Source organism: Cololabis saira, chromosome 13 (assembly GCF_033807715.1).
Source record: "Cololabis saira isolate AMF1-May2022 chromosome 13, fColSai1.1, whole genome shotgun sequence".
Taxonomy (NCBI): Eukaryota; Metazoa; Chordata; class Actinopteri; order Beloniformes; family Belonidae; genus Cololabis; species Cololabis saira.
The window spans coordinates 37398898-37412933 of record NC_084599.1 but is presented as its reverse complement, the minus strand read 5'-3'; the positions used below and the strand labels follow the sequence as shown (position 1 = coordinate 37412933).

At 42.3% G+C, this 14036-nt stretch overlaps 1 protein-coding gene across 3 annotated transcripts in view; it reads right to left on the bottom strand.

The window, feature by feature from the left end:
* Positions 1-14036, bottom strand: part of LOC133458677 (1-phosphatidylinositol 4,5-bisphosphate phosphodiesterase gamma-1-like) — a 75585-nt gene that overhangs the window by 46155 nt on the left and 15394 nt on the right. For all 3 annotated transcript variants that reach the window (XR_009783961.1, XM_061738835.1, XM_061738837.1), the window contains exons 3-4: positions 4544-4693; positions 3307-3400 (exon numbers count right to left, since the gene is read on the bottom strand). Coding sequence is in view for 2 of the 3 variants with exons in the window: in XM_061738835.1 (XP_061594819.1) it covers positions 3307-3400; positions 4544-4693 (244 nt within the window). In the remaining variant the exon portion in view is untranslated. The remainder of the gene's footprint in view (positions 1-3306; positions 3401-4543; positions 4694-14036) is intronic.

Genomic DNA, 14036 nt, shown 5'->3' with positions numbered 1-14036 from the left:
ATTTCATACGTCTCTGTTTCCTCCCTGGATCTGTTTGATAATTCTGACCCACATGATGTTTCTGAAAGCAGTTCTATCAGCATTCTGGGAGCTGATTGGTCCTTACAGCATCATTAGCTGCCAATACTTGCTGTTTAATCTCAATATAATACTAGTAGTAATATTTTGCATAACTACAGTCATATACTTCATGCAACAGCTCAAAAAACAGTTTTAAAAACACTAACCCAAATCAATATCGGAATCGAATCGGATCGGATCGAATCAAATCTTGATAATCGATTCTGAATCTTAAGAATCGGAATCGAATCGATTCTTGACATTTGAATCGATCCCCAGCCCTAGCGAGGACGTTGTTTAACGTAACACCATTAACCTTATTGAGCATTTAAAGTAGGCAGCAGGTGAAAGGTCACGAGGACGTCGTTAAGTTGAACGGGAAGATGGAACAACTTCATGACTTAAAAGGGAATCATCCAAAAGCCTGAACGCGACAGCGAAAACAAACTAAACTGAGGAATTCAACGTCGTGGACGACCGGCACCAGGGGGGGTCGGGTCAGGGTTGAACATTGCAGTATGGTTGACTGAAGGCCTGCCATCCCAGAAGGGTAGGAGCGCTGCGTCGGGTGACTGCGGTTAGTTTTAAAAACACTTCCTAATATGTACCGATACCCACGGCCCGGGGGTCAGAATCAGCATCTGAGGAAGAGAGAACTGGACTGGACTGTGTCTAAATGAGGCCATGACGCCTCCTCGCTCCTCTCAGGAAGGAACATGTGGCGGTCTGGACCGGGAGTCGCAGCAGATGACAAATATTTGTTTTGAGACGAAAATATTTACTGCAGACTAATTTTGATTCTGCGGTGGACGCGGTGAGGTTGTAAAGACGACGGGTCGGAGGGAATGAAACCGACATCTTTGTGTGTTTCTGAAGTCGCTGGTGGAGGTTGGTGCGTGTCAGAGGAAGCTGCCGCTCCAACTTCACCTGCCAGGTAAAGTTCAGTTGCTGCTTCGTGGGAATGTGCACGGTGTTCCGTTCAAGCGTGTTTGTACGTTTCCCGTGAGATTACCCGACTCAGGTCGGTGATACTTTAATTATACGGTGCATTTTCTCGTTTCAGAGGCCTGTTCTCAGCTTCTTCGGGTCGGGAGGGGGCCGCCAGTGGAGGCGTTTGAGTAGGCCTGTGTTGAAAAGATCGATTCTCCGATTTTAAATCGATTCTCATATTAATTCCTAAAAATCGATTCATATGTCTAAAGATCGATTTAAAAAAAACACATTTTTTTTTTTCGTTTTTTTTCATCATTACATTACAACTTTTGGTACTTTTTTGTTTATGCCCAAAAAAGGAATATTTTGTTGGACACGAGAATAACTGGTGCCATGTTTTTGCCTTTAAATATGTTTAAAGTATGAAAACATTAAAGTCTTAAGTTATAATTGCATACATTGTCTATATTTCTTTGCTTTATATACTGTATTGGGGTTACATTTGCATAAATGTTAAAAACCAAATTCTCATAAATGGGGAAAAAATAAAACCGATTTCATCCATCTCTGTTTCCTCCCTGGATCTGTTTGGTAATTCTGACCCACGATGTTTCTGAAAGCAGTTCTATCAGCATTCTGGGAGCTGATTGGTCCTTACAGCATCATTAGCTGCCAATACTTGCTGTTGAATCTCAATATAATACTAGTAGTAATAGGTTGCAGAACTAGACAGTCATATAATTCATTCAACAGCTGAAAAAACAGTTTTATTAACAGTAATCCAAATCAATATCGGATCGAATCGGATCGAATCAAAGCGTGATAATCGATTCTGAATCTTAAGAATCGGAATCGAATCGATTCTTGATATTTGAATCGATCCCCAGCCCTACGTTTGAGTATCTCAGGTGAAGGAACAAGAGAACGGGGAGATCGGCTCGGTGTCGGTCCGCTGCAGTGAAGACGGAGCTGACCAGAACCGGTCAGCTAACATCCCCACCAGAACTTGGAGACGGTTCTGTCACTCAATAGAGACTTGGGATGGAGCTGATGCTCCTCCGGTTAGGATGAGTCGCCTCCCTGTGGAGGTGTTGAAGGCTAACCAGGAGGTGGCCATGACGTGGACCCAAAACATACGGGACGTGGCCCGGGAACGCCTTGTTACCCCTTTTTATCAAATCCACAGCCACGTCGGTGGTTTTAAATAGTGGTTCTTGGACGTTTTGATATAAAACACATCACATGTGCATTCTGTACTGGTGGATACGAGGGGTTGGAGTGGATTTTCATGTGGAGAGCACAAACATCAGCTCAGCATTTGGCTTAGGCCACGTTTACACACAGCCTGGTATTTACAAAAACGGATATTTCCCCCTCTACGTTTTGAAAAATTCCATCATTTACACGAGATTGTTTTCAAAATCTCTTCATTTACACGAACCTGCAGAAATACGCTGTTAGGGTGCTATGAGCAGCCAAACCTGCAGGGGGCAGTGTAACGAGAAGCATAAAGTCATGCTAGCCAATCAGAATCCTGGAAAAAAAACATCAACAAATGACACGAGTAACTTCCAGTTAAGGCTGATTTATGGTTCCGCGGCGCTTCCTCTAAGCCCCGCCCCCCCGTCCCCACCCACCCCCGCCCACCACCGGTGCGCGTCACCGCGTACCCTACGCCGTAGGCTCTGCGTCGATTTAACGCCAAACAAATTGTAAACACAGGTGGCACTCATGACGCTGGTGACGTTTCTGTCACATAATGTGACGTTCTGAAGCCTAAATGTCCGTTTCCCTCCGTTTACAAGCAAACGTGAAAATGGAGTTTTTGAAAATCTCCACTTTGGCCGGAGTTTTCAGAAATTATCGTTTTTGGAGACTTTGAGCTCCGTTTTCGTGGAAACGAAAGGCCAAAACGCATGAAAACACCACCGTTTTTGCTAGGTGTAAACAGGGCCTTAAAGAGTTTTTATAAGTCTTATGATTGTTTTTGTAGTCCATGTTTTTATTTGATTTTAATCGTGAAGAACTTCATTGATGTGTTGGTTGGTTGGTTGGTTGGTTGGTTGGTTGGTTGGTTGGTTGGTTGGTTGGTTGGTTGATCGGTTGGTTGATTAGTTGATTGATTGATTGGTTGTTTGGTTGGTTGATTGATTGACGACCACTTCAGCAGCAACATGACCACATGGGGTAAGAGTTACCCAACATTTCACTTCCTACCACAGACGTCTCAACCAAACAATCCTTCACCAACATAAACAAGATTTGGTTGGTTGAGCTGGTCCCGGTCCCGGTCCCGCCCCTCCCATCACACACCTTTCTATCTGCTGCGGAGCCGGCGCCCTCTGGGTGTCCATCAGCAGCCAGCCCAGTCCCGTGATCCACATGTTGACCTCCTCCTCGCTGAAGGCTGCAGTCACAACAGACACAGCAACACGTTACACGGCAGAACCTCAAGGTCACTTCTTCACAGGCGGGCCCCGTAAATAAATAAATAAATAAATAAATAAATGAATTTTCATAAATCTGCTCTAGATCTGCACCACTGGTTCGGTTCTCGTAGCTGGTGTGAAATATATGAAGACCTGAGTTGCTTTATTTACGTTGATGTACGGCTGGGCGATATATCGAGATTTTAATATATATCGATATATTTTCAAACGCGATATGGTACGAGACAATATCGTTTATATCGATTTTTTTTTTATGATTTTGATATAGCTTATTTTGTGACAAATTGACTTGAATGTTTTATTTGAGATTTACACAAATGTTTTGTTATTTGCACAACTCAACGTCAGTGGAAAAGTCTGCCTGTTACTGTTACATTGTATTAATTGCACAGTGTATTTTAATTTAATTGTTATGCAGGAAAGGGATATTTATTTTTATTTCATTTGTTTTATACATTTTGATATTGTGCAGACCTCTGTTAATAAAGGAACCTGTGTGACATTTGGCACGAGGCTTTGTATTAAAACTGACTGTTTTTTTAAGGGTTTGCCTCAGAAAAAAATTAAGCTAACAGAGATGCTATGCTATAATGCTTTGGGGGAAACCCCAATTATGTCACAGAAAAAATATCGATAAATATTGAGTATCGCCATTTAGCTAGAAAATATCGAGATATGACTTTTGGTCCATATCGCCCAGACCTACATTGATGTAAACTTTTATTTCAGAGTTTAACACTCTTCTTCTGTGTTGTTTTTTTTCACTGTCTTAAAGCTGCTTTGTTTTTATTTGCTTGCTTTGCTTATCTTCTCTTGACATGTAAAGCACTTTGAGTTGCATTCTATGACAGGAAAGGTGCTATATAAATAAAGTTTATTATTATTATTATTATTATTATTCAAGGCTCAGCTGTTATTTGGTGTTGAAACCCAGCCAACCCCCTCCACCTCCTCCTGATGCTGCCGGTCCTTGCTGGTTAGGTTTTACTTTCCAGGAAAACATTTAAGCTGGTTTGTGGGTAAATTATGAGACTGCAGCCCCACCCACCACCCCTCCCACACACACACACACACACACACACACACACACACACACTGACCGGCGACGCTGAGGGTCCGGAGGCGGAACTCCAGGCCGTACAGCACGATGAAGCAGTGGGCGGAGTCCACTTTCCTGGCCTCCTCCGGGTAGCGCTCGAAGTCTCGGGAGCCCTTCCCCAACCGCAGCTCCCGGATCTCCCGGATGTCGACTGGAGGAGGATTGAGGGAGGAGGGAAGGAGGGATGAAGGAGGGATGAAGGAGGGAGGAAGGAGGGAGGAAGGATAGTGTTGCATGAACACAAATATTCAAAACCATAAATCACACGTTGCTCGTTTTCCTGCCAAATGCACAGAAACCTGCTCCTGAAGAGCTGAACAACTGCTGTGTGTGTGTGTGTGTGTGTGTGTGTGTGTGTGTGTGTGTGTGTGTGTGTGTGTGTGTGTGTGTGTGTGTGTGTGTGTGTGTGTGGACACTGGAAGCGTCTGCAGAGCTCTTTAAAACGCAGGATTACCGCTACGCTCGGATGAGTTCAGGACTTCTGCAGCCTGTAAAACGACTTCAAACCTCCCGAGAGGTTTCTGGGCTCTCGGTGAACGTGGCAACTCCGGCCCGGGCGGTGCGGCGGCCCGGCGGTTCTGGCCCCGGCGGCAGGGGTTTCCTGCGAGGAGGCCTTTCTTATTAACAAACCAGGTTCCACTTCCTCCTACAGGAGCATTTAAATGCTCGTGAAAAGTCCGACCGCAGGCCGTGACGTCAGCTCTGGACTCTCTGACGCGTGCAGCAGCAGCACCACGAGAAAAACCTCCGCTTACCGACATAACAGATGTCAGGAATGGGTTCACCGGGACGCATGAACTGGAGGTTCGTTTTCTAAGCCCTCCCGCCACGGTCCAAACAAACCCACCGGGCCTTTCCTCCCTCATGTTGTGAAATCAAAACGTCCCATGTGTCAAAGTCCTCCAACTGGCCTATTGGATTACATTTTTGATTGTAAACTAGTCAGAAAATGAACTATTAGCGCAATACTATATTCTCATAACTTGATGCCTTTGGACCTCCTCAAAAATAAATGGGAGACAGATTTAAATGAGCAAATCACAGACGACACTAGGCCTGTGTTGAAAAAATTGATTTCCCAATTCTAAATCGATTCTCATATTAATTCCTAAAAATCGATTCATATGTCTAAAGATAGATTTTTTTATTTTTTGAGGTTTTTTCTTTTTTTTTATTTATGTTTTTTTTTCATCATTACATTACAACTTTTAGTTATTTTTTTGTTTATCCCCAAAAAAGGAATGTTTTGTTGGACACGAGAATAACTGGTCCCATGTTTTTGCCTTTAAATATGTTTAAAGGTATGAAAACATTAAAGTGTTAGGTTATAATTGCATAAATTGTCTATATTTCATTACTTTATATACTGTCTTGGGGTTACATTTTCAAAAAATGCTAAAAACCAAATGCTCAAAAATTTAAAACCAAAATAGACTGAAAATGGAACAAATAAAAACGGAATGAGGGAAAAAATAAAACCGATTTCATACGCCTCTGTTTACTGCCCTGCATCTGTTTGATAATTCTGCCCCACACGATGTTTCTGAAAGCAGTTCTATCAGCATTCTGGGAGCTGATTGGTCCTTACAGCATCATTAGCTGCAATACTTGCTGTTTAATCTCAATATAATACTAGTAGTAATATTTTGCATAACTACAGTCATATAATTCATGCAAAAGCTCAAAAAACAGTTTTAATAACACTAACCCAAATCAATATCGGAATCGAATCTGATCGAATCAAATCTTGATAATCGATTCTGAATCTTAAGAATCGGAATCAAATCGATTCTTGACATTTGAATCGAACCCCAGCCCTAGACGACACTTGGGAACAAATGATACAAGGAATTTTTTCATCTTCCATCTGTCTTAGACATGCTGTCATTCAGTTTAAAATTGTACATCGTCTGCACTGGTCTAAAGTAAAACTCTCTAAGATCAATGCTGATAAAGACCCCACTTGTGATAGGTCCAGTCACTCTCCTACACGTGCTCTGGACATGAACAAAGCTTTGCGCTTTCTGGCAGCCCATCTTTGAGACCTTTTCTGAGATCTTTGCAAAAATGCTTGCATCGTCTCCATTCATTGCACTTTTTGGTGTAACTCAGAGAGACTCCCATCTAGAGATGTGGGAAAGAATAACGGTGGCTTTCTGCTCTCTCCTAGCTAGGAGACTGATATTACTGAAATGGAAAGACCCAGCACCTCCAACATACAGTCACTGGTTCGGGCAGGGGTCGGCAACCCAAAATGTTGAAAGAGCCATATTGGACCAAAAACACAAAAAAACAAATATTGTATGTCTGGAGCCGCAAAAAATGAAAAGTCTTGTATAAGCCTTAGAATGAAGGCAAATGGCGAAAGGCGAAATGTCGAGAAAAAAGTCAAAATGTTGAGAACAAAGTCGAAATGTTGAGAAAAAAGTCAAAATTTCGAAATGTCGAGATTAAAAAGGACAGGAAAAAGGAAGAAAAAAAGAGAAAAAAAAAGAAAAAGAAGAAAAAAATAAAAAAAGAAGAAAAAAAATAAAAAAAGGAAAAAGGAGAAAAAAGAGAAAATACAGAGAAAAAAAATAAGAAAAAAAGGAAAAAGGAGAAAAAAGAGAAAAAAAAGAAGAAAAAAAGTCAAACATTTTTGAAAAAGCTCCAGGGAGCCACTAGGGCGGCACTAAAGAGCTCTAGAGCCGCGGGTTGCCGATCCCTGGGTTCGGGAAATCATGTACCATATCAAGTTGGAGAAGATCAGATACACAATCAGGGGGTCTACTAGGAAAATGTATTAACATATGGCAGCCTTTTGTTGAAGATACGGATGCAGACAATATAATACTGTAAACCTCTGTTACTATCCTCAGTCGTCTTTATTATTGTATCTCTTTTTTGTTGTTTGTTTTTTGTTATCCAGCTATATGAGTTCTGAATATTGAACTATGTATTTCATACTGTGAACTCTGTATGTCTGGTATTTGTGGGGGGTCGATGGGATGTACGATTTGTTTGTTTTCTTCTTGTGTGTTCTGTTGAACTTATGTTCAATTGTAAACTATAACTTGTAAAACTAAATAAAAACACTAGTGATGCACCGAATGTTCAGTAACCGAAATTGTTCCGCCGAAAATAGCAAAAAAACACTATGGCTGTTCGGTGGAATAATGGGGGAAAAAACCAAACAATTAATAACGGCATGTTTAGATGACACAATCAAACAGCGAACAGCTGGAGTGAGGGGCGAGCGGTGAGCGGTGTTAAATGCAGCAAACATGTCAGCATGTCAGATCATTACTGGGGTGTGGGGGAAAAAGCAGAGGAGACGAGAAATGATCCAGGCTGAGTTGGATTTGGGAAACCGCTTGGTGATGGAGACGGTCGCAGGACACAGCGCAAAGAAAAGGGCCCGTACTACCAATGTGTATCCTCACTGTCTGATATGTTTGACAAGATCCTCCAAGAAAATAACCCAGATTTTTACAATTATTATACAAGACTTCAAATTGCAGAGATCATCCCCACCGCGACCCGATTAACTGGATTTGAACGGGAATAAATGAAAAAGGATTATGAGAAAAAATACAATAAGTACCGTAAGACAAATTGCAACTGGCGGGTATTTCACTTATTTGATTTATGCAATGGTGAAAAAATTGGCAAAAATAAATGAAAAACTGCAAAGAACCATTGTTCGGTATTATTCGGTATTCAACCGTATACGTGGTATCATCGTGTCTGACGGGTCCAGAGCGTGTGGTTCTGAGACTCCTGGCCGGCCGGTTTTGGTACCGACACCAAACACGTGGAGGCCGTTTCCTGGACTTGCTGGACTGAAACGAGAAGGAGCCAGCGATGGTCCCGGTCCACGACTGGGACGGTTCTCCTTCACGGTCTCATTAGTGGCTCGTTAGCACGTAGCTGAGGAGGCCCGTCGACCCAAACGATTTCATCTGATTGTTGTTCCTCATTAGTGACGTTTCCTGCCACGACTCCAGATTCACATGTTTTCTTTCCTGGTCTCCAGAGTTTCAGTTTCAGTATGAGTTATCTATGTATATATAGATATCTTTTGTTTTTTGTATATAAATTAAATGAATTAATTTTGATCATAATGAAATATAGTTCAGGGAGTAGGATTTAATACGTTTTTACTTCTTCCTACTCCTTTTCAAGCAAGTTAATTATGATGGATGCATGTTTTTATTTATATTTTAGTTTTGTTTTCTTAATTACATTTATCTATTATTGATTATTATTGTTTTGTATTCTACGGAAGAGTATTAGGGAAATGCAGGAGAAAAAATATTTGAGAGGGGAAGATTTTTTTTTATTGTGCACTTCGAGAAAAAAGTCGAAATACAATTTCTACAAAAAAGTCGAGATTTCGTGTATAAAGTCGAAATTTCGTGAATAAAGTCGGAATTTCTAGAATACAGTTGAAATACATTTCGACTTTTTTCTCGAAATTGTACCTCGACATTAATCTCAACATTTCGACTTTATTCTCGACATTTCAAGATTAATCTCGACATTGTGACTTTTATCTTGACATTTCGACTTTTTTCTCGACATTCGATTTTTTGTGCATAATGAAAAGAAAATCTTCCTCCTCTAAAATATTATTTTTATTTTTCTCCTGCCTGGCCCTAATACTCTTCCGTAGTATTCACTACTGTTTCATGTTCGAAATAAAAATTTCAAATTTCTGAGATACTAAAAAAAAAAAAAAAAGAAAAAGATTTTCCTCCTAAAGTCCTTAAAATCCTTTAACTTCCTTCATCATTTCCTGCCGTTTAGTTTGGATGTTGGACCGGAACGTAAATGGGAACCGGGCTCGCTGAACGTCACGCTTGGAGGTGACAAAGACAGCTGGAAGCTTTCTCTCCGCCCGGATCCTTCTGGATCAGCTGCCGACCCGAACACACCAGCCGCTGATAATCGCTGGACGGATCAGTGAGACGGAGCGTTCCTGGTCCGGGCCAGTGACATCACCTCCAGCCAGATGGCACCAAGCGTTCACCGCGGGTCCAAGAAATGTGGAGGATGGACGGAGGAGGTCACGGATCACTGGGGTTCTGGACGCCGGCCCGACCGGAGCTGGACCCGCATCTAAACCCAGAGATCAAGTCCTGCTCCTTCCTGTTCCTGCAGACTGATTAAATCTGACGTTAACTTCATTCCTTCTTGCTTTTCCACGCCGAGCTGAGACACCAGCGGTGCCGTCGTTACGTGCAAGCGCCGGTCCTGTTGTCGGACTGACACCGTGTTTAGGCTGCTTCCACCTGCCTGATGTGTGCTGCTGACGTCCCCGACTCCCCTAGTCTGGCCTTCAGCAGGAGGGTCCCCCCTTATGAGCCTGGTCCTGCTCAAGGTTTCTTCCCTCCTAAAGGGGAGTTTTTCCTTGCCACTGTTTGGCTTAAGGCTTTTCTCCCACTATGGGAGTTTTTACCTGCCATTGTTTATGTAATAATTGCTCGGGGGTTTATGTTCTGGATCTCTGGAAAGCATCTAGAGACAACATCTGTTGTATTAGACGCTATATAAATAAAATTGAATTGAATTAAAATTGAATAGAATTATGTATTTTGTTTCATTCACTAAATCCTAAATGCACTAGTTTATAAAAGCTAACATGAAAAAGGTCGACACCCTGCAGGTGACAGGTCCGAGTCCGAGCATCTTTTGATAAATCAAGTCTGTTCTCTAGATCCGGAGCTCAGCGGTTAACTCACCACCGTTGACCGGTATCAACCCAAACCCACTTCAAAAGCTGCCCACGGTGGCCATAAAGGCTGAGTTATGGTTCTGCGTCAAAACGACGCCATGCCTACGCCGTCACCGACGCCGTCAGTGACGGCGTCGGTGACGGCGTCGGTGACCTCCCACCTCCCAAAAATTGTAACTACGCGTCGAGGCGACGCAGACCAAACGCAGACGGAGAGGGCTGTGATTGGTTCACTTGGTAGCAACACATTTCCGGTTTCCGGTTTGAAGCAGTCGTGAACTTTCAGCGCTCTTTTCTTCGTGTATGTGTGATTTTTTTTGTTTTTTTTTGCACAATAGTTGTCCTTATCTCTTTGATTCACTGTGACCGGAAAAAGTCGGATAAACCATTCAGGAAAAGATCGCGACCGCTAATTCGCTAATTCGCGGTACTGCACCGCGGAGAAATGGAGTGACGGAGAAGTCTGAAGGGTTCACGACGGCGTCACGGTGACGGCGTGTGCTCTGCGTTGGTTTGACCCAGAACCATAATTCAGGCTTAACCCTGACGCTCCTCATCAGCACCGCTGCTGGCCGGCTCTCAGGGGAGATGTTCTGGCCTTGGGCCTGACCCAGTACTGACCCAGTACTGACCCGGTACTCCCATGCCCTGGAAACACCTTGGTGTCTCCTCGGTTGCGCTGGAGGAGGAGGCTGGGAGGAAGGATGCTGCTTAAACCAGGGAGGTCCAAGTCCAGTCCTCCAAGGCCCCCCTTCTGCTTGTTTTACATGTTTACATGTTGAACGGTTCGCCAGTAAATCTTTTCTCACTAAACGAAACCCAAATGCTGAATCTGCGATAAAGACAGACTGATGGCAGACTTGTCCGTCTGAATCAGGTGTTAAAACCTGGAAACATGCAGGAGACGTGAGGACAGGTCCTCCAGGACCCCAACCAGACCCCTCTGTTGTCTTCTCTGCAAGTGCTCGGGAACGTTTGGACCTCTAATCTGGGCCGTGGTCAGAGGTGTCTTCAGTATTCACATTCATTACTCAGGTAGAAGTATAGATACTAGAGTTTAAAAATACTCCTGTAGAAGTTGAAGTATCAACTCAAGTTTTTTACTCAAGTAAAAGTATAAAAGTACTGGTTTCAAAACTACTTAAAGTATAAAAGTAAAAGTAATGTAAGGGTATGTATGTATATATATATATATATATATATATATATATATATTTATTTATTTTTTCTCTGTTACTTTTAAAGCCCGTAGCTTATCTTTATTATCACTATTATTTCACAATAAGAGAAGCATATTGTTCATTTTGTGTTTTTATTGTGATTGTTTGGTTTGTTTGTTTTTTAAGCTGTGTTTTTTTTTCTTTTTTACTATATTTGGCAGCTAATCTATAAGAAAAGTTTTTACTGATTGTCTTGTGCTGCTATACAACTCAAATAAAGATATTGTGGAAAAAAAAAAGTAATGTAAGGGGGAAAAAAGCCATTAAGGACAAAAGCCATTGAAAATGAATGCATCTTAGTATAATGCAAATATATTAAAGAAGCATATATGTGTACTATTGAGCATTAACCTGTTTCAGAGAGCAGGAGATATGATGACTAGTTGCCTATAAGTATTGTAATGCAAAAAGTCAAACTTCAGAGGCATGTTATCATTTATCCTAACCTTTATTGGAATGTACATCCAAGTTTAGTTGCAGGAATCTGAGGGCAACGGCAGGGGCGTCAATTGGGTACGGCAGCCGCCACACCTTGGCTTCAAGGGAAAATGTAAATGTTTGTTTTTTAAATACATTTATGGAATTACTCTGTGTCTATTTGTATTGATTATTCTATTACTTAATACATATAGAATAACTACAAATGCAAATCAGAACAACGATCTAACTAGTTATTATACACTGCAAAAACTCAAAATCTTACCAGGAATATTTGTCTTATTTCTAGTTAAAATGTCTAATTTTTAGTCAAAAAATCTCATTACACTTAAAACAAGAGTCATTACCAGAAAAATAACTTATTTGACCATTTTCACCTGATTCAAGTAAATTTTCACTTGAAATAAGTAGAAAAATCTGCCAGTGGAACAAGATTTATCTTCTCATTACAAGCAAAAAAATCTTGTTCCACTGGCAGATTTTTGTATTTATTTTAAGTGAAAATCTACTTGAAACAGGTGAAAATGGTTGTTTTTGAGTCTTGCAGTTTTTGCAGTGAGCGAGACTGCATTTGAAAAAATTCCAATTTTCTTAACCACACAGATAAGCTACATAGCAGATTTTTGTGATGAGTATTTGCTGGACGTGTTGATTGATACTCTAGTTAAGTTATGTGACTCGTAACCTTGCCATACCTTAGCTTTGACTGAATTGACGCCACTGGGCAACGGATGTAAGAACAAAACTGGACAAGAACATCTGAAACAACCACAACCAAATTCACTCTATCCGGATGGAGCAATTTAACTGGATAGTTTTTTTTAAAAGGCGAAATGAAATAGAGTAACGAGGCTGTTTTTAAAATGTAAGGAGTAAAAAGTACAGATAATTGAGTGAAAATGTAAGGAGTAAAAGTAAAAAGTCGTCTGAAAAATAATTACTCCAGTGAAGTATAGATAACCAAAATTTCTACTTAAGTAAGGTAATGAAGTATTTGTACTTTGTTACTTGACACCTGTGGCCGTGGTGGACCGGGCTCGTAGTCTCAGAGGCCGCCGGCCGGCGCCTCATTCGTGGTCCGTGTCTCTGCTTCCTGCAGAAGATCCAGAGCTTTTGTTTTCAGTCCTTCAATCTGAGGCGGGAAGTGAGACCCTCCCTGATAAACCAGCACTTCCTGTGCCTCGGGGGTTTCATACCTCCAGCGTTTACGCCGGAGCGCTCATCACAAAAGAAAAACACTGATCTCAAACCCTGCGCGCCCGTGCGTGCGTTTGGGGGATAAACTTCGTCTTAAAAGCCACAGAAGGAAGAAAACAACGGCGAGCAGGCAGCAAAACAAAGGAAGGAACTCTGAGCGGGAGGGAGGGAATAAACGACCTTGAGTCTAGAAGTGAAACAGAACCACAGCAGGGAAAGTGAGACGGGTGTTTAGGTTCATGAGCAGGGTCAAGATACTGGGGGAGGACGGCCCGGAGGGGGGATCAGGGAGGAGGAGTGTGGGAGATAAAGTGAAACCTGCAGAGTTCCTGGAATCCTGGAGGCTTCGTCCGAGGGGGGGGCTGTTTGTGGAGGGGTGGGGGGGGTGAAAGCAGGTCTGTGTGTTTGTGTTTTCACCGGTGAGGGAATGTGCAGCTCTCTGAGCAGAGAAGGCCTTCCCTGTCGTTTTCCAACCCCCCCCCATCCCAACATTCAGGCGACTTAAACTCAAAAACCACAAATACAAGCTGCTGTTGGACGCATTTGAATAATGTCTCATCACTTTTAGGAGCACCGTTCGGCTCGCTTTGGATTCTCAGTCGTGTGTTGCTGAAACCTGGTTACAGAGCTGCAGGACCAGCAGCCGGGCCCCACCTGGAACAGCCGGGCCCCACCTGGAGCAGCCGGGCCCCACCTGGAGCAGCCGGGCCCCACCTGGAGCAGCCGGGACCCACCTGGAGCAGCCGGGCTGCAGCTCAACTTTACTGCAGTTCTGTGAACTTTAACTACAAAACTGCTCAGTTTCACATCACTTTGGTCCCTACTGAAGGTTCCTACTGAAAGTTTCTATTGAAGTTTCTACTGAAAGTTTCTACTGAAGGTTTCTACTAAAAGTTTCTACTGAAGGTTTCTACTAAAAGTTT